This window comes from Sphaerodactylus townsendi, linkage group LG05 (assembly GCF_021028975.2).
Source record: "Sphaerodactylus townsendi isolate TG3544 linkage group LG05, MPM_Stown_v2.3, whole genome shotgun sequence".
Taxonomy (NCBI): Eukaryota; Metazoa; Chordata; class Lepidosauria; order Squamata; family Sphaerodactylidae; genus Sphaerodactylus; species Sphaerodactylus townsendi.
The window spans coordinates 52,899,392-52,924,349 of record NC_059429.1 but is presented as its reverse complement, the minus strand read 5'-3'; the positions used below and the strand labels follow the sequence as shown (position 1 = coordinate 52,924,349).

Sequence of the window (24,958 nt, the reverse complement as noted above, 5' to 3'; positions counted from 1 at the left end):
TTAATAGACAATTACAATTTTGATTTCAGTTTCCAGTTTTCAGGCCTCAACCAAAAGCCTGGTGGAAGAGGCCTTGCGGAATTGCATCAAATCTCGCAGGGTCCTGATGTTAGGTGGCAGAGTGTTCCACCAGGTAGGAATCAGGGGCAAAAAAGCCCTGGTCCCGGTTGAGGTCAATTTGACAATAATTGGACCAGAGACCACGAGGAGGTTCACAGTTGCTGACCTCAAGTATGCAATATGGGGCAGTGTGGTTTCGAAGGTATGCAGGTCCCAGGCCACTCATGGCCTTAAAAGTCAAAACCAATACCTGAAACCTTATCCGGAACTCTACCGGTAACCGATGCAATTCACGGAGGATGGGGATGATGAGCTCCCTCATTGATGTCCCATTTAGGAGCCTCGTGGCAGAATTTTGCACCAGCTTCAATTTCCGAATCAGATTCAAGGGCTGGCCAGCGTAGAACGAATTACAGTAATCTAGTCTGGAGATGACTGTTGCATGGATCACAGTGGCTAGATCGGATAGAAAGAGATAAGGAGCTAGCCGTTGTGCTTGGCATAGGTAGAAAAACGCTGTGCACACAGTATGGATTATCTGGGGCTCCATAGAAAGGGAGGCATCCAGAAACACCCCAAGACTGCAGGCAACAGGGTCAGGTTGTAATGCTGTTCTCTCTAGCAGTGGCAGCTGAAAACCCTCTGGTCTCTCATCACGACCCAGCCATAGGACCTCTGTCTTAGATGGATTTAGCTTCAGTCTGCACTAACCAGCAACGGGTTCCAATGCTGGAGAGCTTCAGGAGTGGTTGCTGGACAGCCCTCCATGAACAGAAGGAGCTGGGTGTCATCAGCATATTGATGACAACCCAACCCAAAACTTGACACCAATTGGGGGAGGTGATGCATGTAGATATTAAACAGCAATGGTGACAAAAGCGCCCCCTACGGCACTCTGCAACTAATCGGGTATATAATATATTCAGAGTATTAGAACACAGAATGAATTATTTTAATGTTATTGTCAAAGGCTTTCATGGCCGGAATCACTGGGGTGCTGTGTGATGCCAGCCACAGATGCAGGTGAAATGTCAGGAGAGAATGCTGCTAGAACACGGCCATACAGCCCGGAAACCGCACAGCACCCCAGTGAATTATTTTAGTTACATATACTTCCTGACTCCACACAATTTATTAAAAACTCAGTACCTTCTTGAAGACTGGGATATCAGCATTATTACAGGGATTTGTAAATTTGGAAGATCTCATGACTGGTTAAACATTGTAGCAATGCTTATTAATCTTTGCTTTACCTATAACTGCTTACTTCCCTCAATTGTCCATTTATCCTTGCCCTTTGTTTCCCTTCATTTAATTCATAAGGAAATCTGTTCTCTTATCCCAAGATTTCAAGATTTACTCAGGAGTCTTTTGTGAGGTATCTTGTCAAAAACCTTTTGAAAGTCCATGTATATGATGTTCACTAGGTCTAGATGCACCTGAAGAGATTTTCAGGATACAAGTTTTCAAAAGTCACAGTTCCATTTATCAGATACCATCTGATGAAGGGAGATGTGACTCTTCAAAAGTTTTAAGCCTAAAAATCATGTTGGTTTTTAAGTTGCTATTTGTACAAAGTGTGCAAACTGTTATGTTTTTAATAATGCTTTTAAGAATCAATAAAATCAGGCAAACATTAGACATGAAACTCTGCTTATTTAAAAAGGAAGAAGGAACATATTACCTGAATAAACATGTCCAATTCAGTCTTCCTTCGTTTCTCTGTTTTCTCTGATTCCATTTGACAGGTATGACAAACATATAAATGATTAACAGCTGGTCCTCCACCATACCTGTAACAAGATTACCCATCTTTTTATCGTAAATAGTAGAGTATGTCAAAAACTGTTATTACAAAACTTAAAAGTTTTTCTTCACTTTAATCACATAGGCCCGTGGTGGTGAACTTATGGCACTCCAGATGTTCATGAACTACAATTCCCATCAGCCCCTGCCAGCATGGCCAATTGGCAATGTTGGCAGGGGCTAATGGGAATTGTAGCCCATGAACATCTGGAGTGCCATAGGTTCGCCACCACTGACATAGGCTATCATTTCTTGCTCCTGCTTGCAACACCTCCCACTCCCTGAAGAGAGACAGAGGCACAACAGGGAAGGAAGCGTGTTGCGGGGGTGGATGATGTACTCAAATGTTTCTGGTTTCTTTAGGCAGTTATTTACTTAGAGGTTACAGAGAAATTCAGTTTCTTTTAAATGGATGGCTTTCCTCTCAGACTTTGAGATCTCTTTGAGAACACTGACACCCTAGCTGTTCTCCCTCTGTCTCTGCCTTTAGACACGATCTCCCGACTGAATCTGAGGACTGACATGATTTGTGTGTTACACAAGCTCACAAGCTGTTTTCAGATCTCTCTGATATGTTCAAAATCTCTCCCCTCCTGTCTTTCTGACAGGCTTTTCCTGTTTTTATATCTGTGAGCACACCCTATCAGTGGCTCATGGCTACTGCATCTCAGCCAGCCAATCAGGTGGTGCTCTGGTTAATACTTGGTGCTCCTGTTCTGGCTAAACTGACCTTTTCAGATTAACCCTATAAAATACTAATCCGTCACACTGCTGTCTACATATCTACTTACATTTAGTCACTAGAAACAAATCTTTCTATATTAGAGACAGTGTCACTGTGAATTGTTTTGAGAAGCAGGCTCTGTTTCATCATAATCTTATAGCAAATTTCAGAAAACATTTTAATTTGCACAATAAATCCTGTAGAAATGTTTGAGTGTTCTGAATGATGTCTAGTTTCACCTATCTGATAGTTTTTTTTACACTCTGATTTTGTTAAAACTATTATTTTGTGCATTACTGAATGCGGTACTTTGATACAAGACCATTTATAGTTCAATGAATGACTTTCAAACAGATGGGGGGGACAGGACTAGGTAGGCACTAGGACCCAGGTGGAGCATTCTACAATAAAGGTTCAGTATGCTTTGTTCTATGCCGGAGGAATATACAACCCCACTATCATTTTTCTGTGGAAAGAGTATAGTACTTATCAGGTTACTGTCAGATATAGACAGGGTTTGGCATGCAAAATTCCCTTTTTCCTATCAATTTCCTTTTAGGAAACTGCACACCAGCATTCAGCAGTTGCCACAGCTAAGTAATCCTTTACTGTTATTTCATAACACAAAAGAGAGAACTAGCTAACTCATACTCTTAACCCTATCCACCTGAGAAGTTTCAGCAGCATAGATCTGTCCTCTAAACTGCAGAGATTTTTTTCTCCAGAAGCAAAGCAACACCAGAGTGTAGCCCAGAACACCTCAGCCACTGGCCACCTTAGTATTAGTCAGACTGGCCATCATAGAATTACTTTGGTATCTGGTCCCTGGCTGGCAGGGTGGCTATTGCCCATTGCCCCAACACCAACCTCATGCACTGTATTCTCCTTTCCTTTGTACTGTGAAATGTCTGTGCGGGAGGCAGTATAGCTGCTATGTCACTGACAGGCCAGTGTCACTCCTGCCCCAGGCACATCTTCCGCTGGCCAGGGCAGCCATGCCACTGAGTAAATGCCCCACCTTGGTGGCTGGCTTCCCACAACAAAAGAACAGCTAGGATCTTTGTGTTTTTGTTTTCCAATGCAAAGCTACTGTGTTGTCAGTTATCTCCATCCTGCCAGGTACTGTTTTTATTTTATCTGTTTTTGCTAATATGAAGCATGTGTGTGTTAAGTGCCATCATGTCACTTCTGACTCACGGCAACCCTATGGATCAATGTCCTCCAAAATGTTCTATTGTTAACAGTTTTGATCAGGCTTGCAAACTGAGCACTCTGACTTCCTTTATGGAGTCAACCCATCTCATGTTGAGTCTTTGTCTTTTCCTGCTGCCTTCCATTTTTCTACCATTATTATCTTTTCCAGTGAGTCTTCTCTTAATTTGACTAAAGTATAGCAACTTCAGTCTAGTCATTACTTCAAGGTTGGTTAAGGCTTAATTTGATATAGAACCGTGATGGCGAACCTTTGGCACGCGTGCCCGAGGTGGCACGCGGCAGCCTCTTGCTGGGCACGCGAGGCTCTGACTCTCCCCCTCCCCCTCTCGCACTGGCTCCGGGTCGTCAGAGGCGCCAGAAAGGGCCTCCGAGGCAGGGCGCAAAAACCCCACTGCCTTCTGGGACGGTCTTCCTCCCGCACTGCCTTCTGGGGCGTTTCCCTCATTCCCGCCCTGTGCTCTCTCGGCTCTCCCTCGTGCTCAGCTGTTTCAGTGCTGGTGACTGGTCCATCTTGCCGGGTTGTCTGCTGCTGCCGGGCTGCTGTGCCTCCTGGAGACCGTGCAAGCCTTGGTAGGTCCAGCGGCGGCGGTCACAAACTTGGAGGGTGGGCGGATTTGAAAGGCGTGGCAGGGTCAAGCATTAAAAAGCGAGAACCATGGAGGAGCCTGTTGGGAGGGGCCGCAGAGAGACGAGCTCCCGGCTGAGGGAGGACACATGGCTTCGTGGAGACTGGAGAGAAAGCTCCCCGGGAGCTCCTCAGAGGAGACCCTTTTTCTGGGGGGGGGGGGCTTCTGGGCAGTCCAGCCCGCCCGCCGTGTACCATCCTTGCATGAACTTGGAGGGCACGATCTTGGAGGGGGGGTGGATGGGCGGGCGGATTTGGAAGGCTCGGGTGGACGAGGCAGCTGGGTAACAAACGAGAAAGCTGTAGGAGCCTGTTGGGAAGGGGCGCGGAGAGACACGCTCCCGGCTGGAGGAGGGCACATGGCTTCATGGAGAGAGAAGTGGCGCTCATTAGCGAGCGGGAGAGGCGTTTTTTGCGAGAGGGACTCATTCCCTGCCTGGTCTTACAGCAGGCTTCGACTCCCCTCCTGGCCCTTTTATTTCACTCCTGCCAGCAACCCGTTAGCTCCTCAGAGGGAGACGCTTTTAGTCTTCCTGGGCAGTCCAGCCCACCCGCCATGTACCATCCTTGTAAGGACTCCCTCACTTTGCCTCTGAGAACAGCCTCTGCTCCACGTTTCCAGCCAGTGCCAGATTTTGTGTTTGGAATTTTTTGAGCAGCAGGCACCATAGCGCTGGCTGGTGTGCTCTCTTAGGAAAGAGATTTCTCTCCCACAAAGACATATTTTCCACAGTCAGTTGGGCAAGCACGGGGATTATCTCAAAATTTGTAGCTGTTTACATAAAATGCGGGTGGGGTGGATGCCTTGAAAAGAGCGTGAGGACGATCCCCCCCTTCCAGTCACCGTCCAGCAATCGCTAGCTCTCATGTTGACACACCTTGCCCTTCCAGCCTGTCTTGTGTGTGTGTTTATGGAGGCAAGGGCATTACATTAAAAGCACAAAATGCATTTCCAGTGGACCAGAGAGAAGGTGGTGGTGTTTTATCTTTTCCCCATTAGAGTCTCCTCTTCATTATGTAACGAGGAGCGGTGAAGAGAGATTGGAGGGAGGGGGGAATGAATTTAAGATCTCATGTTAACTTCCTTTTTTCATATTTCTTGGGAGAATGATGATTTGGAGCTAGGCAACCAGATCTCATTAAATAAAAATTTCAGGATCCAAAGATCCCTGGGCAAAATCCCTTCCCCACCCCAGCAACTCTCCATGCTTCCTGAGATGTCTGAATAATAAAATCAATAACTTCTCTTCCACCACCCCTGAACTTAAATTGGGAGTGAAAAGTTGGTTTAATGAGGCATGCAACCTGGGAATTGCAAATGAAATTCCCTGAAATTACAGGGTTAATCCTAAATAAGAATTCTTTATTAAATATGTATTGGTCAAACTAAGGGTCTTTTTTAAAAATTTAAAGCAGAGTATTTTCATACTTTTAATTCCTGCCAGTGATTTTATAATCATTTATTCCCTCTCAACTCACTTTCTCCAGCTTTAAAAAACTGCTGCTTTAATATGGAAACCATGTGTAGCCAAATGCCCATAAACAAAGAGCAAAAAGAGTGAAGGGAGAAGATTAGAAATAAGGCATAAAATAGGTCTGCTTTCAACATTTGCTTTAAATTAACAACAGCAAAGAGGTGGTTCTTTAAATTGTTTGTTGACACTGGATTTGAGAAAATCATGCTGAGACTTGTTGATATTTGGAAATAAATTGATGTTTTTAAAGTATTGGGATGAATGAGCAAGCAACAATTGGTTGCCCAAATAGTTGCATGGAGGACAGTGTAATGAAATTCTCAAAGTAAAGATGCTAAAAGCTATATAAAGCTGACGGAAAGGAAAAAAAAGAATTGATTATTGTTTCTGTACAACACAAAATGAAGTTGTGGAATGATTCCTTCTCTTTCAAGAAACAGTTATTGGGAGTATTTTTGTCAAGAATGTGGCACCCAAAGGTGGCCACTGGCAACTCGTTGGTCTTTTTGCAAGAGAAATCTGCCATTATTACCAGGGGCTTGGTTTGCTCACATATGAGCTTTTTATTCCACGCAGACTGAGCTGAAAACCTTTATATTTATATGCCTCTCTATCTACTTCCTTAAATATATTCTTTGCTATCATAAGACACAACCATTGACAGGCTTTCTTAACACCTGCCCTAATTCTACCTTCCACTTTAATCACCTCCCCCACAACAGTCATCTTGTGAGGTAGGTAAGGCTGAGAGAGTTCTTGGAGCCATGTGTTGCCGTTCTGGTGGTCAGCAAATTCAAAAGGAACCCCAGTTGAGAATCACTGGTCTATTCAGGGAATATCCATTTCTTTAGTGTTAGATATGTTGTGTTGGATAGATTTGTACTGGGTGCTTAATTTTTTAAAAATGTATTTTTGCAGACTCCAAGTCACCCAGAAATGGCTACAGCCAAAAAAGCTAAAATAGACAGTGGAAGATCATTCCAAGAGACCTGGACAGAGTTATTTGGAGTGATTGAACGCGGTGGGAAAGCGTTCTGTGTCCTGTGTAACGAAAGTGTTGTCTGTTGCACATCAAGTGTCAAACGGCACTTTGACACCAACCACGAAAATGTTGCCAAACTTGATGAAGCTGAAAGAAAAGAGTTTCTTGAAGGGAAATTGAGGAGCTATCATTCCCAGCATCTTAGTTTTTCCAACTATCTTTCCAGAACAAATCATCTGACAGCTGCCAACTTTCAAATTTCACTGTGCCTAGCAAAACACGGCAAGCCCCTCTCTGATGGGGAGATTATCAAAACAGCCATGTTGTCTGGGAGTAATTCTCTTTTTCATGATTTCTTAAACAAGGACAAAATTCTGAAACGCTTTTCTGAGATGGCAATTAGCAGAAATACTGTGAAAGATCGAGTCCAGCGCATGGCAACTGATGTTAGTCAGCAGCTCACCACTGACTTACAAAAGGCAGCCTGTTACTCCATTTGCGTGGATGAAAGTACAGATGTGACTGATCATGCCAGGCTAGCAGTAATTCTGCGTTATGCTGCTGGTGACATCATGAGAGAAGAGCTGGTGAAACTGGTGTCTTTGCCCAAAAGAACACAAGGGATAGATATCCACAGTGCTGTGATGGAGGCTTTTGTGTCACACAATATCAGACCAGAGAAAGTGGTTTCAATCACTAGTGATGGGGCACCTTCCATGGTGGGGGCAACATCTGGCTTCATACAGTTCTTTGTTAAAGAAGTAAAACATCCAGTCATCCAGTTCCATTGCATTATACACCAGGAAGCTCTTTGTGCCAGGGACAGCAGCAAAACATTTGACGATGTCCTCAAAGATGTCACAAAAATGGTCAATTACATCATGGCTCGTGCTCTGAATTCTCGACAGTTTCAGACACTTCTTGAGGAGGTTCAGGCACAGTATAATTGTTTACTTATGTACAACAATGTCCGGTGGCTGAGCAGAGGATGAGTCCTGGAGAGATTTGTAGCCTGCTTGGATGAAATTAGGCTGTTTATGAACGAAAAGGGGCAGGAATTTCCACAACTCACTGATATGGCCTGGCTTACCAACCTAATGTTTTTCACAGATTTTACAGCACACTTCAACGTGCTGAACAAACAGCTACAAGGTGTTGGGAAAACAGCAGAAAGGATGTTTTGTGATATCAAAACATTTGAGAGAAAACTTCAGGTTTTTGAAAGAGATCTTGAAAGTGGGCAGCTGAAATATTTCCCAAAACTAAAAATGCATTTGGAAAATTCTACAACTTTTGCAGACAATCCTACAAGCCATCAGGAAATCTACAAGGAATTTTCTAGCATTGTAGCAGCTGCAAAGGTGAATTTTAGTAAAAGATTTTTACAGTTCCGCAAGATGGAGGCAACACTGTCTTTTCTTACTTATCCAGATAAAGCCAAATTTGAAGAACTTGATCTTTCCTGCGTAAATTGGTTAAATTTAGAAAATCTGGAAATGGAGCTGCTGGAATTTCAAGAAAGCACTCTCTGGAAAAATAAATTCTATGACTTGCGTGAAACACTGGAGAAGATAGAAAGGATGACAGAGGAGAACACAGCTAGTTCTGAAAATGAAATCCTCAAAGTGTGGAATTCTCTGCCAAATAATTTTAAATCAATTAAGGAACTTGGGATTGCTTTCCTTTCTTTGTTTGGATCGTCTTATGCTTGTGAGCAGCTGTTTTCAAAATCTGACACAAGAAACAGACTTACAGATGAGCTGAGTGCTGCATGTGTTGCTCTCAAACTTACTAAGTATGAGCCAAACATAGACAAATTATCAGCATGCATGCAACAGCAAAAATCACATTAATTGGTCAAAAGCATGCCAAATGCAAACGTTCACTTTCAAGAAAAAGTTGTTTGTAAAATAAAAGTTGTTTATATAAAGTTGTGTATAAAATAAAAGTTGTTTATATCATTGAAAGCTCTGTCATTGTGTTTTTCTTTTCAGATAAAATATGGTGATGTATGAGTTGTTTTTTGTAAACTAAAACCTCAGTATTCAAGTTAAATTGCCGTATTGGCACTTTGCGATACATAAATGGGTTTTGAGTTGCAGTTTCGGCACTCGGTCTCAAAAAGGTTCGCCATCACTGATATAGAACCACTATTTGTCTTTTTGGAGGTCTATAGTGTCTGCAAAACTCTCCTCCAACACCACATTTCAAAGGAATCTAGTTTCTTCCATTTCTGCCAGTAGTGTTTTTTTCTCAACTATGATTGTTAGTGCAGTCTGAACTGGCTATACTATGAAATATACTGGTGTGTTCTGGTACAGGTGATATCCAAATGAGCTTTACATGGTTTATGTCATGTGTATATAAAAAAATAGAAGCTTCTCCCAAAATGTAATGTGAAAACATGTAAGATTTAAAAGTGAAAAAATGCAACATATTGTTACCTCATGTAACTTTTACTTTCTTATAGAAATTCCCACCTTGTTTGATGATTGATAAAATGTATTTAATTCTGCAATGTCTAACTTTATGATTTACCAGAGTGACTGAGATACCTTTATACTTCACCATATGGCCTCCAACAAGATACTCAGTTTTGTAAAATTTGAAGCAATCAACTACTGCAACCTAAGAATGATATTTAGATCTTAACATTTTGTAACTGATGGCCAGTGAAGATATACCGTACATACTCGCGTATAAGCCGAGTTTTTCAGCCCTGTTTAAAGGCTGAGAAAAGCCCCCTCAGCTTATACGCAAGTCACCATTTTCTATTAATCACAAGGAGGTTGGGGGCGGGGCCGGGACAACCTCCCTGCCCCTGGAAGCCGCTTGTTGCTGCCCTCATCGAGGGTGAAGAGGGAACCCCAAGGCACCCTGGCTGGCTGGGCTTCGTCAAACCCCGGGAGGCAGAGGGAGCTCCTTATTTGGGCAGTGACATCAGGGGGAGTCACTGCCCAAATAAGGAGCTCCCTCTGCCTGCTGGCTGGCTGGGTTTGACCAAGCCCAGCCGGCAGGCAGAGGGAGCTCCTTATTTGGGCAGTGACTCCCCCGATGTCACTGCCCAAATAAGGATCTCTCTCTGCCTCCTGGCTTCCCACCCTCGGCTTATACCAGAGTCAATAAGTTTTCCCAGGTTTGGGCAGTACAATTAGGTGCCTCGGCTTATGCACAGGTTGGCTTATACACAAATATATATGGTACCAAAAATTCCTTTTCTTTCATCCAGTAAAAGTTCTGATGCATAGATCTTGAGCAGTGAGTAGGTTATCCTATTATATAAAAGGCTAGTTGTGGTGGCAATGACTCACTTCCAGCCAATCGTCACACATACACAGGTTGGGGGCAGAGCTTACAGTGAATGGGTAAAAAACAACGAACAGAATAGCAGAATGTGATGGTTATTCACTCTCTCGTGCACTCACCCTTCTCCCCCACTGCTGACTAATTACAGTCACTGTACCACCTGCAGCTGCCTGAGGAGGAGCAGGTGCAGGCATTAGCTGTTCCCTGTGGGAGGATTGTGACTGCTGGCAGCTGCAACTGTGCCATTAACTGAGCATGGCAATATAGTCATCTGTGAACAGGAAGAGGAGGGGGAGGGAGCAGGTGACACAGGGCCGAGGGGGAAGGAAAGGCAGGAACGGCTGGCCCCTCAGTGAGCACCATTAACCTATCAACAGGTTTTTTTTGAACCTGTTGTATTTGTTCTTACAATGAGCTTTACTATTAGTTATAAATAATTTATTACTCAATAGTTAGAAGGAGCAAAACCATCTTACAACTGATATCAGCAAGTACAGATGTAACCATCTCATAGGGATATGAATCACAGCAGGCTGACAAACAGGGTGAAATACAGTATCTTCTAAGGCTGCTGGGAGGGTGTGTGTAATAGTATCAATCTTGTCTAAAGAACAGGAACAAATTTATTCTGAGGAAGGAAACACAAAAACCTACCCCTCCTAGCTACCAAAGAGTGGACATTTAATCTGGCCAGTACAAAAACTCTTAAAAGAATTGTCAGCAGGTAAGTATAAGAGGGAACTGATTTTCAGGGGAAGAATGTCAGAAAACTGAGACAAATGAGTGCACTGTATTCTAAGAGCAGAGCATCAATAATCAGTTAATTTTAAACAACTATATACCAGGAATTAAAATTCTGCAATTAAACTCCACAGCATGTTGATAGTTTTCACTTCACTTCTGTGAAAAATTAAATGTTGAAAGGTTGTTTCAGTGATTCTATTTAAAGTACTTTTAAAGTCAAGCTCTTTCTGCCACACACTACTGTAGAATGGAGGCTCCATCAATATGCTTCCATGAAATACGCTTGCTGTAAAAAGCTACTACACAGCACAGCAAAGGCTCATAAGGCCAGCTTTCTCTTAATATTAAATTTCTTGGTAAATAACTGGGGGCAGGAGCGGCTGCTCTAAGTGGTGAGATATAATCTCTTAACTAATCCTATCCAGAAACATTCTATTGTGTGATTTTTTATATATGTCATTTCCTTCAAGGATGGAAAACACGTCAGCTTTGACATACAGGAATGTTGAGATTCGACCCATTTGATCTTTTTGTTAATCATTCCCTTGTTCCCAACCTTTCTTTGTTCGTATTTTTAGAAATCTCTAAAAAGTTAAACTGGTACATTATGGGCCAGAAAACTGCAGGGCTACACATAAATGACAAAGAACCATAAGTCTGCTTATCCTTATATTAAGTGCAATGGTTTCAGTGACACTCTCACTATACATTTTTCTTCTAGAAGAAATTTGAGAGGTTTATAGGTTTAATTCTTTAATTAATCAAACCCCACTGTTTTAGAGGCAGGGAAGTTAATTCTTGGATTATGAAACAATTACTATGAATCAATTGTAGTATCCTGATGAAGATAAGCAAAAAGTAAACAAAAATCTGTCTTCAATGAGGAAAAGTGTATTGTAGTAAGGAAGTACTGTGAAGAAACTGAATGTTTTGTATAACACCATGTGCTTACTTGATAGATACAAGTACCTACTTGTCCTCTTGTGATATTCTTTAGAATATGGGCCAAACAGCAAAAGCATTCAATTTTACCTCACAACAACAGGAAGCCTACCTGCTATACAGATTATCCCAGATGTTTTGAGGTAGCATTATTACTAGGTCCTCTATAGAAGTGGCCTTTTGTGGAGGAACTCCTGTAAAGTAAAGACAAGTTTGAGAACGTTTATTGTTCTCCATGGTTACAGCAAGGGTTACACAAGAGTAAAGTCTATGGTTGAAAAGGGCTTTTTTTAGAACACAAAAGAAAATTACAATGAAAGATCAAAACTTGAGAAGTCTCAAAACTTGAGAAGTCTCAAAACCAAATGGACAGATTATACTAAATATGAACTCGTACAGCTGTGATCTTGGTATCTTGATTTGCATTAATAGTTTGGTACTTTCACACATCAATCTATAGTTTCATGATGAAATGTCTTATTACTGTGTTCTCTTCTTCACACAGTTTTGAAAAAAGGGATCAAGTATGTTTTACATCTTTCCTGTCTTCAAAAATGGGTGAGTGAAGAGGCTGGGCTAAATTGCTGGATATGTGGAGCTGTTAAGGCAAATGTTATACATATGGTGCAAATTCAGCAGAGTAAAATACTGGAATATGATTGCTATGGTGAACTCTAAAGGTATAAAGGAAGAGTTACAATTATCCCCTAAGGGTTGGTTTGTTGAATTGTGCGGACTTTTTACCCAAAGAAATCTATGAATTTGTGCTCGATGCTGTAACATTGGCAAGGTTAATACTTGCTCAAAATGGTAAGAAAAATATAATCCCAAAGAAGGAGAAGAGGCTAGAGAAATTAGCAGAGTATATTTATCCATGTAAAATAACTTGTCTATTATGTGGCCAAGTGTGTTGAAAGTTTGAAAAAATGGACTGTTTTTCTGTCCCGAATGCGACATTGTTTGAGCTTGTCTAATTTTATGGCAGTTCTATATTCAGTAATTTGCATTTTAGATCCTTGTTTATATGTCGTTTGTTTTTTAACATAATTTTTTTAAGTGAGGGAAATCAGGAAAAAAAATCAGTTTTAAATATGGAATTTCTGTTCACCATGTACAAGTTAAAATTGTTCAACCTTAACTCAAGGCAGGTGCTAAATTAAATAGAAAATGCCAAATGTGTGAATTAAAGAACCCTATTTTGCCAAATAAATTCCACTAAACTCTCACCTCCATGAATACAGAGAAAGTCATTATTTGAAATAAGTCCTGGTTCTGCAAAGGTCCGGAATTTATTTAGCCACTGTCGAGATATATAAAATTGGAGGAGACTTGGTTCCATTACATTAAGGCTTGATAATCTCTGTCTCTCTTTTTTAGCATCTTCATTGCTTTTTCTATTACAATAATGAAACAAAAACGTTAAAACACCAAGAATCATCATGCACTGTCTATATGTCATTATCCTGCCTACATATTTTCTCAGTCATGCATCCTGAAGTACCCAATTAGAATTATTTTAAGTTGCTGTACATGCAGATTTGTGTGCATGTCTGACCTCATGTGAAACGTGAGCTCATGTGGGATCCATTCATTTTAATGGATGGGCCCAATCAACATGTTTCCAGTACAAATTGTTGAATAAGCACAACTAAAGTTAATTGCAAAATGTATTACTAGCCAGATGTATTTTGGGTAATTTTAGTTGGTATTTAGTTCCAGTGCTTCAGGATAATGCAAATAATAATGTGTGTAGCTTTTCAAATAAATTTGCAGCTATTTAGTTTTGCAAAACTTACATTTCATGGCCCATTTACAGAAACACTTTTCTCTTAAAAACTGAATAGTAACCTTTTCTCTTGACCCTTCAGAGCTCAACAGTAACAGCTTGGAAGTTTCAGATGACTACAGTGAAAACCCTTGTTCTCTAGGTCCCAGTTGATAGTGCCAACAAATTCTTTTATTTCAATAGCATTTTATTGAACTGAAGAATCCTTCCTGCATGCATCTTCTTATGAATTAAAATGTGGGGATACAGACTAATCATTCAAGGTGCTTAAATTGCAGCAACATTTGACTATCTGTATTATTATCTGTACAAATGCACTAAAATGAACTGGATATCAAATTTAAAAAATATTTGGACATTTAAGCACTTGGGCTTACATTCTAATTTTACATATACTGTTCCCTGCTAAGACACTGCTTTTCATGGCCTCAGTTAACACACGGCCCGCAGCTTGCCCGGGCATGGCCACTGTGGGCGGGCGTCAGCACAGGCCACATTGCTGCCTGAGTGAGGGCAACGGCGTTGCCTCAGGACCCAGCCTACGCAGATGCGGGGGCCGGGTCCTGACTGGCTCTGTGTTCCCACTGAGCCAAAGCAGACTTGTGTCATATGCGGTGGGAGCGGGGGGGTTGCCCCCCCTCTCTGGCGGGCTGCACATGGGGTGATCAGTTGGAAAAGGGGGACTGCGGGAGCTTTCCTGTTGGAAAGCCTCCTTAAGAGGTAGGGGTGGAATGAGCCAGAGGTCAGGACACCCAGCAGGGGCTACCAGGCTTGTGCCATAGTGGCAGATTGGAACGGGAGCCAGGAAGGGGTCCATCGCTCAACTGGCATCCCCTGCTCCAATCTGGCCCATCACGATCAATTCCTCCCGCAGGTAGGCTGAGGAATGTGCTTCCCTCTGGGAAACAGCACTCATGCTGCCCAGATGTTTAGATCACCCCCCATGCTGCACCATTTTGATTCCTGTTAACTCCTTGACAATAAATACATCTGGCTATGGCCAAATATTTACCCACAAAAGGAACGTGTCACGTGATTATTCAACCCAAGAGGGGTCGCATACATGGCTTGGGCCGACAAGGTTCCGCCTCGGCCCGCAACATAATCATGTTAAAATTAGTACCAACTTTCCAAGTGCCAGCTTCTACTGGAGTGAGATAAATACTACAGAAAACTCAAGACATGTTTACTTTTACAGAAGAAAAAAAGATCGTTGCTTGGACCCCATGAAAATTCACTGCAGACTTTGATCAATGATAACATGACTGCTTTGCCTCCCCAATACTGCTACAGGTCTAGATGCCCCCAAACATGGTTTCTTGACAAACAACATGACATCTGACACTTGGAACAAGAAGGGGGGGGGGTTGGTGCCTTCCTCCTGTCAATGGAAATACTGCACAGGATCTAGCCCACATACCGTATATACTCGTGTATAAGTCGACCCGCCTATAAGTTGAGGCACCTAAGTCGAGGCACCTGGCTGGTATCATAAAGAGACTCTCCTGATGAGACCAGCCAGGTTTGGTGAAGTTTGGTTCAGAGGGTCCAAAGATATGGACCCTCAAAAGGGTAGCCCCATCTACTAATAGCTCCCATTGAAAACAATGGGGAATGGGGGCACCTCCTTTGGGGGTACATAACTTTGGACCGTTTGAACCAAACATTACCAAACTTGGCTGGTATCATCAGGAGTGTCTTCTGAGGGTACCCTGAAAATTTGGTGTCGCTAGCATTAAAACTGCACCCCCTGCTGGCCGGCAAAGTAAAAACACAAAAAAATTTTAATGACTCGCATATAAGTCGAGGGGAGCTTTTTCAGCATTAAAAATGTGCTGAAAAATTCGACTTATACATGAGTATATACGGTAAGTACATCTTGCAGAAAAATAAATCCAAGAAGAAGTATGGGGGAGTTTACGAAATGAGTTTCTGCACAGAGGCATCCAACAGACAAGTTATTTATTTGGGGTCACAATTATACTTAATCAGGAACTCGAGTAATTCGGAAGCATGTTGTCAGCTTTTTAAAGTCTCCTTTCCAAATCTGTGAAGAACAAAATTTAACAACTGCCACTGGTACACAAGTGTGCTTAGATTTGCTACTATGAGAAATTTATCCCAATAAACATTATTAAATTTTCTTACCTATAGAAAAGAACATAAGCTTCTGCATTTTGGACAGCTGATTCTGGTACTTCTGTGACACTCTGATCATCAAATTCATACCATCGATTATTTAAGTTGTTCCGGCAATAAGATACATAGTGTCCATCTACATTCAAGAATGAGAAGAAAATTCAGTCTAAGAAATTTCATGCACGTCCTTGATTCTGTTGGTCACAAGAAGTGCAGCATGAAACAATATACAGCCTGGGAGAAAAGAAAAGGTATGTGAGTATACTCACTGCTGGCAGTTCCGTGGTGGCAGATAACTGATAAGAGATTGTACGTCACTATTTGAGCCAAACTGTCCTTAGCAAGAAAAGGCTGAAGATCAAGTCCTTCCAAAGGAAAGGATACATGAGTTCCAATTTTTGCAGAAAACATAAGTTCATGTCTGAATCTTTTGAGATGAATGCATAATATCTGTAACAAAAATTACAGACTCTTTAAAAAGAATATTGGCTTATCATAGTATGAAGTTACCAATTTAATGCAACCATCTTGGTTATTATACAAGCATCCAGGCTACTGTCCTCTTCTGCCTTCTCTTTAAAATTTAATTCTTGCAGCTTTGGTGATTAGTTTAAGGAATAATATATAGTTTACAATATAATCAGGAAAAAAACATTAAACAGTTATGTACAAATTTCACACAACTATTTTCTTGGGAATTGACCCACAATGGGGTAAAACAACTGGCATGCTATTCTTGAATTCAAGTCTGTTCTTCCTCTTCCCATAGGGAAGTGTACAGAAATGTGAAGTAACTGCAATTTTAATTTGTTGGAGAAATAATCATGATAGTTAAGAAAATTTTGCAAACCAATATTACACTGATTCTTCAATCATCTTTGCAAAAACATCCTACTTCACATCTCCAAAGTGATTACTCATTCTTTGAAGTACCAATAATATTTCTTCCCTAGTTTTCAACCACTGCATAATGATCAGAAGTATAATTCTTTTCATGGACTGCAATATGATTACCTAGAACTGGAGCTGTAACGGTTCTAGAAATTTCAAAGCCAAACCCCCCTCAGTTTTTTCAGTTTTGTTGTTGCTTATTTTACTTGGGAAAACATACATTTGAAAAAAAACATGCAATATATTCTATCAAATCTAAACTAGGCTACCTCTTTACCATATAAAATGCATAATTTAACATAGCATACAGAAGTATGGATATGGAATTTAAGAGTACAAATGCCTTACTTCGTCTTCTACAAATGGAACTGCAAATATACCCCACACTTGGTAAACAGCTGCAAACTGCTGTCTTTTAGCATCTAAACATAAGTACCGTATATACTCGTGTATAAGTCGACCCGCATATAAGTCGAGGCACTAAATTTTACCACAAAAAGCTGGGAAAACTTATTGACTCGCGTATAAGTCGAGGGTTGGAAATGCAGCAGCTGCTGGTAAATTTCAAAAATAAAAATAGATACCAATAAAATTACATCAATTGAGGCATCAGTAGGTTAAATGTTTTTGAATATTTATTTCAAAGAAAAACAGTAAACTGGCTCTGTAAGTGGAAAAGGGGTTCAACAAGAACATAAGAACAAGCCAGCTGGATCAGACCAAAGTCCATCTAGTCCAGCTCTCTGCTACTCGCAGTGGCCCACCAGGTGCCTTTGGGAACTCACATGTAGGATGTGAACGCAATGGCCTTCTGCGGCTGTTGCTCCCGATCACCTGGTCTGTTAAGGCATTTGCAATCTCAGATCAAGGAGGATCAAGATTGGTAGCCATAAATCGACTTCTCCTCCATAAATCTGTCCAAGCCCCTTTTAAAGCTATCCAGGTTAGTGGCCATCACCACCTCCTGTGGCAGCATATTCCAAACACCAATCACACGTTGCGTGAAGAAGTGTTTCCTTTTATTAGTCCTAATTCTTCCCCCCAGCATTTTCAATGAATGCCCCCTGGTTCTAGTATTGTGAGAAAGAGAGAAAAAGTTCTCTCTGTCAACATTTTCTACCCCATGCATAACTTTATAGACTTCAATCATATCCCCCCTCAGCCGCCTCCTCTCCAAACTAGAGAGTCCCAAACGCTGCAGCCTCTCCTCATAGGGAAGGTGCTCCAGTCCCTCAATCATCCTTGTTGCCCTTCTCTGCACTTTTTCTATCTCCTCAAAATCCTTTTTGAGATGCGGCGACCAGAACTGGACACAGTACTCCAAGTGCGGTCGCACCACTGCTTTATATAAGGGCATGACAATCTTTGCAGTTTTATTCTCAATTCCTTTTCTAATGATCCCCAGCATAGAGTTTGCCTTTTTCACAGCTGCCATGCATTGAGTTGACATTCCCATGGAACTATCAACTAAGACGCCCAAATCCCTTTCCTGGTCTGTGACTGATAGCACTGACCCCTGTAGCGTGTATGTGAAGTTTGGATTTTTTGCCCCTATGTGCATCACTTTACATTTTGCTACATTGAACTGCATTTGCCATTTCTGGGCCCACTCACCTAATTTATCAAGGTCCGCTTGGAGCTCTTCGCAATCCTTTGTGGTTCTCGCCACCCTACATAATTTGGTAACATCTGCAAACTTGGCCACCACGCTACCCACCCCTACTTCCAGGTCATTTATGAATAGGTTAAAGAGCACTGGTCCCAAAACGGATCCTTGGGGGACACCCGACCTCTCTCCATTGTGAGAACTTCCCATTTACACCCACTCTTTGTTTCCTGTTTCTCAACCAGTTTTTAATCCATAGGAGGACTTCCCCTCTTATTCCTTCATTGCTGAGTTTTCTCAACAGTCTCTGGTGAGGAACTTTGTCAAAAGCCTTTTGGAAATCCAAGTAGACAATGTCCACTGGTTCCCCCTTATCCACATGTCTGTTTACACCCTCAAAGAACTCTAGTAAGTTTGTAAGACAGGATTTGCCTCTGCAAAAGCCATGCTGACTCTTTCTCAGCAGGTCTTGCTTTTCTACATGTTTTATAATTTTATCTTTAATGATAGATTCTACTAATTTGCCAGGAACAGATGTCAAACTGACTGGCCTGTAATTTCTCGGGTCCCCCCTAGATCCTTTCTTAAAGATTGGTGTGACATTGGCCATCTTCCAGTCTTCAGGAATGGAGCCTGATTTCAGGGATAAGTTGCATATTAATGTGAGATGATACCAGCCAAGTTTGGTAACGTTTGGTTCAGGGGGTCTAGGGGGGACCCGGGAAATTACAGGCCAGTCAGTTTGACATCTGTTCCTGGTAAATTAGTAGAATATAGAACAATATGGTCTCAACAGTAGCTTTAAAAGTACAAAAACCTTAGCTCAATCAGCAACCAAGCTAAAACACAGGAGTTAAAATCCTTCAAAACTGGATTCCTCATCATCATCTGTATGTCCAAATGTAACTCAACTTAGATTTTAAGAGGGATATTATCAGAAATGGAAAATCTACAATAGTAGCTTCCATTGTAAACAATGGGGGATGGGGCACCCTTTTGGGGATCAATAACTTTGAATCCCCTGACCCAAACTTCACCAAACCTGGCTGGTATCATAAAGAGACTCTCCTGATGAGACCAGCCAGGTTTGGTGAAGTTTGGTTCAGAGGGTCCAAAGTTATGGACCCTCAAAAGGGTAGCCTCATCTACTAATAGCTCCCTTTGAAAACAATGGGGAATGGGGGCACCTCCTATGGGGGCACCATAACTTTGGTGGTGGCTAACTCTTGGTGGTGGCCAACTCTTGTGTTTTAGCTTGGTTGCTGATTGAGCTAAGGTTTTTGACTTTTAAAGTTATTGTTGATACCATATTATTCTTGTTGACCCTCTTTTCCACTTACAGAGCTAGTTTACTGATTTTCTTTGAAATAAATATTCAAAAACATTTAACCTACTGATGCCTCAATTAATGTAATTTTATTGGTATCTATTTTTATTTTTGAAATTTACCAGTAGCTGCTGCATTTCCCACCCTCGACTTATACGCGAGTCAATAAGTTTTCCCAGCTTTTTGTGGTAAAATTAAGTGCCTCGACTTATATGCGGGTCGACTTATACACGAGTATATACGGTATATAACCTTCTGAACTGAAATGAACACAATATTGTGGTCATGACACTAAAGGTCATGACACTAAATCCTTCTAACAACTTAAGGTTTACTGTGAGAAAATATGACAGGATAAAAGTGTTTTGGGAAATCTGCAATGCTACTATACCACAATCATCATCTTAATCACAATTATCTATACATTAATGAGTACTGCCACCTACTATCTGTATCAAAATAAATTTGAACTGCAAGGTACATTAATCATCATTACATCAAATGCACTTCTGTCCCAATGTTCCTCACAGGGCTACTCCTGTCTGAATGCCAGAGCCACTGTGGCACAGTGGTTAAAGTGTTGGACTAGGGATCTGGGAAAGCCAGGTTCAAATCCCCATTCCACATGGAAAGCACTGGGTGGCTTTGGCTTAACCTATTTCACAAGGTTGGCATGAGGATAAAATGTAGGACAGAAAGGCTGTTTCCGCACGGGCGGAATACAGCGTCCCAGGGATGCTAAAAACAGAGTCCCTGGGGAGGGGTTCGCATGGCTGCTGCTGCTGCATTGCAGCAGCAGTGGCCTTGCAACCCCCGAGCGGCGTGAAGCCACTGTTTCTGAACCTCACTCCCTGAGCAAGGTATTTTGGAAACAGCGGCTTCCTACTGCTGCCGTTCGCGGCGCCATCCCCCCCCCCTTTCCTGAACGCCTACCTTGTCTCCTGGCTTCCGGCTTGTCGCAGAGGCCAGGGGACACGCGCCCCTGGCCTGCGATTCCAGAGCCGTCGCTCCAGGCTGCGGGAGCATGTCTCCTGGCTTCTGAGACGAGCTGGAAGCCAGGAGACAAGGTAGGCGTTCGGCGACGGCACAGCCTGTGAGAAGACTGCGTTGCCGCCTGCCACCCTCCCAGGACCATCTATGCAAATGGTCCTGGGGGGGATGTGTCAGCATTGTTTATGCCGACGCATCCCCGCACCGTTGCTGTGCGGAAAGGGCCAAAGAAACATGTATACTGCCTTTAGTAACTCGGAGAAGGGGCAGGATAATATTATATAACGTAACAACTAGAATACCTCAGGAAAGCGCTGAACTTTGCAGAACTTTACTCCATTTCTTAACCTACAGAAAAACAAACATTTTAGTTCTAAACAAAATTGTAATACAATATTTTAAAATGAATTTTTGAAGTCTTATATTATATGAACACATGGTAATTGTGGCATATTAAAGACTAATAGATATATCAAAGCATATACTTTTGTCGCCTACTGCTGACTGCAAATACATGAAATCTATCTCTGCCAGCAGAAATACATGATCACAGCAAATTTAAAAAAATATGAATACTGAGCTAAAAGACCACAAAATTAAAAGACAGCTAGTATCCACCACTCCAGTGAGTAGTGCATTCCATTGGAACAAAGTATGTTCCATCAGTGCAGGAAGCCTTCTGCCAATATAACCAGCTGTTCATCCAGCAGAATGTGTCATGCACTAGTGAAATAGGAAGACACAGACCACAGTTTGTAACATTTCTGTACAAATACTGAAAGCATGCAAGGTGAATACAGTGAGAGAAAGCATTCTTCTGACTTAAAATCCTTTTTATGCATCTGATAAAGTGAACTCTAGCCCACAAAAGTGTACACTTGGATAAAACTGTTTGGCTTTAAACTACTACAAGATTCTTTTTTGCTGCAACAGATTTTATATGACTTACCCCATTATAAGAACACCTAACAAGTATTTTGGAAATGCAGACTATGAATTAGAGCTATGGTATTTGCCAGGTAAGAAGATTCATCTCCTCTCAGCATGCAATAATCTCTCAGCACACAGAAAAGCAATGTATAAATAACATGTTTTGCACAACCAGTTAGTGTATGCATATAAATGTAACAGAGGCCTTTTAACTCTGAACTTGCAAAGATGCAAAACAAAACACTGAGCGTGGCTGAGACAGTTACTTTCTATGAGTCCTTAAACTAAACTTTCTACACTAAGCAATATGTCAGGGCTCAGTTTCCTTCCCGAGCAGAAGCTATTTGATATTATGTATGAAAAGGTTTCTACTAGGTGCTGAGAATGTACTATATTCCACATCTACTACTGTATAAGTGTTGCCTCCTTGAGCAAGCAGAAGTACAGGGCACACGACAAATGTTAAGTGGACCCCCACCAGCTGCAGTTACCATGCTATATTATCCACCACTGCAGAATATCTCTGAACCTACATATCAGCTGCAGAGAAGAGTGTGAGGCACAGCAGCAGGAAAGCCCTGTTACAATCCTTTGGTCCTTCTTAAATTTAACTGAGAAACAATGAGTTTTTATTATGGTGAAAATCTTAACAGTGCTGCTGATATTCACTGCCAGAGTTATTCCCTTCCTCTGTGTTGGGTTCTTTATCAGATTGCTTTATGAATGGATCTTCAGAGGAGAAAAGCACTCTGGGGAGGGAGAGCCTAGAACTGTCACTTGCAAACAGCCTTACATTGCTTTGGATTTCACCTATAGATTTGTCTGGAAAATGTTCTAAGAGTGTGCAATAGAAAGCAAGCATATGCTTAGCAAGAGATTTATACTTAGAGAGCAATTTGGCCACTAAAATAAATGTTTTTGCTTGCTGTTACATAATTAAACAGCCCACAGCTTGAACATTTTTCCTAGAGCTAACTGTAGCCGTTCATCTGTGAGAGGCAAATCCAAACCATGAACGAATAAAAATAAATCACTGCAGCTTGTCACACTGAACTGGATGCTGCCTGTAGGGCCAGCTCCTTTTATTGTAAGAGCCATTGTTTGGCAACCACTTCCTGTCCCTCTTGCAACTGCCACTAGTACATGTGCAAGAGCAAGCTATATGTGCTATCCATATTTGACTCTCTGCTGTTTACCAGGTGTTAATTCATATGTGCCCAAGGTAAGGCATAAATGTCAAACCTAATGTAGCATCACAATTTTAACAAGAGTAATTATTTTCTCTGAAATAAGTGAGCTTAGGACTGGATCCTACATTTAAAATTTATTTTTTTAAAAGATTATTTAAATGATTATAAATCTACAAGAATAAATATTGCTTTCTAAAATAGTATTTCAGACACTGCAATAATTATAGCTTTTTCTAGTTGTGCCTTGATCCAAGAATTAAGAGTAGATCACTTACTTTTTACATTTTTCACAACTGTACATATTGTCACCTGAAGGCAAAAGGAAAAAACACAGCTATTATTACAAAAACATATCCAATTGTGCACATTAAGACAATTTTGATTTTGTAAGACAAGAGAAAGTTATAGCATTTTATCATTAGGGTACATTTAATGAATTATTAACACTTGTCTCTTATGAGATTTTTGTCATAACTTGGAGCTTGGCTTTCCAACTGAAGTGTTGAGTTCAATGGAAAATTTCTCCATTGAATTTTCTGATACTTTGTCCATTTGGAAATATATATCAACTGCAATTTCAATAATAGCTTAAAAGAAACATTCTGAAATGTTCCTAATATCTTTAAAACCTGTACACAGGTAGGTGTAGAAAGAAACAGAAATATGACAGATGTAATAGGGAACTTAACATGTTTTTAAAAGAAAATATCAGAAATAATAATCTCTTACCTTTTAATTCATCTCTGGCAAAGAAGGCAGCAAGACAGTCTTGTAAGGTTACTGTTGGACCCCAAAACCAGCTAGGAACACATGAGACAACAAACCTGAAATATCATTGACAGGAAAAAACACCAAATGCCAGTACAGCAGAAACATCAGTTTTAGATAGCTAAGCACTGAAAAGAAACTAACCTTTTGAAGTATTCCATGAAAAATGCTATCCATCCTTGAGGAGCATATGCTTCACCACAAGAGCTTGCTTTGACAAGAGAGGTCTGATGATTCGCAGAATGCAGCTTAGCAAGGTCTTCCTTACCTGGAATAGGTAATGACAAGTCCTGGAAAGTCTCCAGGGTAATAGAAACCTATGGAACAAAGGGGAGAAATCTGGTCAATCATATTTTCAACACAATTTTCCTCCAGTAGAAGTGGATTAGCTTCTATGTTTCTCTTCCCCCAACAACAGCTTGCAATCTCCCCAAAACCTGATACCTGGAGAGGGGTCACAGGATCTTCATGGATAACAGTCACAGGGGTTGAAGTGAGAAGGGGACTCAGGTGAAAAATGGACTCAGGATCCCTCCACACTTCTTGCATTGGAGACGGTTGGCTGGAGACAACCCCAAAGCTCTACTTCAGTTTTACAAGAATATACCACACTGACAACCAATTACAGTGTTTATCCAAAACCTTTTGAGAGTGCTAAGGAATTCAAAACGTCACAAGAAGTGATGTACAAGGGTTGAACAAAAGCATTAATACATTTTCTTTACTATATAAAGGAAGAGGAATTTTTTTTCATGGGAAGATTCCTTTACTGCTCAACATTTCTTCCTTATACTTACCCGGTCACATGTCAGACACTGCACTGAACTTATGATAGTCCCATCAAATATGTCAGAGATAACACTCCTGTATTTTTTGTGTTTCTTCTTTTTTGGAGAATTCACAGATGGAACTAAAACAGAAGGTCAGAAAGGATTCAGTATGTTGATCTGCTTCCATCTGTTTCTTTGGACATGAATAACACCATATGAACACACTCAAACAAAGAACCTTGTCAGAGGCCTGGCTCTGGGTACGCTGCTTCCGTTATTAACAAGTGACCTAAATATACCGGGGCATCTCATTTGTAGAGTACTATGGATAATTTTTAGGTAGCAAGTAAAACCTGCTTTTTACCAGGGCACTCAATGGCACTTGAATCAATACTGATTGATTTTGTTGCCATTCTCAGGACAGCAGTAGTAGTGGTCACCTTATATCAATTATATAATGTTCATATTGTCATAAGCTGGCACCAGTTAGATTTGAGTTCGGTAGCTTAGAGACCAACAAAAGTTTCAGGGTGTACACTTTCCAGAGTCAAAGCTTTTGAAAACTTACATCCTAAACCTTTTTTTGGATACATTTTATTATATTCATAATTAACAAAAAGACAAACAATACATACATACATTATTAACCAAAATGAACATTAACTTTAATAATATTCCATAT

General features: G+C 41.1%; 1 protein-coding gene across 4 annotated transcripts in view; it reads right to left on the bottom strand.

Moving 5' to 3' along the window:
• USP33 (ubiquitin specific peptidase 33) overlaps positions 1-24,958 on the bottom strand; it is a 63,084-nt gene that overhangs the window by 6,192 nt on the left and 31,934 nt on the right. For 3 of the 4 annotated variants that reach the window (XM_048496837.1, XM_048496836.1, XM_048496835.1), the window contains exons 12-21: positions 24,304-24,416; positions 23,651-23,823; positions 23,468-23,562; positions 23,014-23,047; positions 20,921-20,966; positions 16,074-16,254; positions 15,814-15,940; positions 13,107-13,273; positions 11,992-12,073; positions 1,745-1,853 (exon numbers count right to left, since the gene is read on the bottom strand). In XM_048496837.1, the coding sequence (XP_048352794.1) occupies positions 1,745-1,853; positions 11,992-12,073; positions 13,107-13,273; positions 15,814-15,940; positions 16,074-16,254; positions 20,921-20,966; positions 23,014-23,047; positions 23,468-23,562; positions 23,651-23,823; positions 24,304-24,416 (1,127 nt within the window). The remainder of the gene's footprint in view (positions 1-1,744; positions 1,854-11,991; positions 12,074-13,106; positions 13,274-15,813; positions 15,941-16,073; positions 16,255-20,920; positions 20,967-23,013; positions 23,048-23,467; positions 23,563-23,650; positions 23,824-24,303; positions 24,417-24,958) is intronic. The other variant, XM_048496839.1, reaches the window with a different exon arrangement.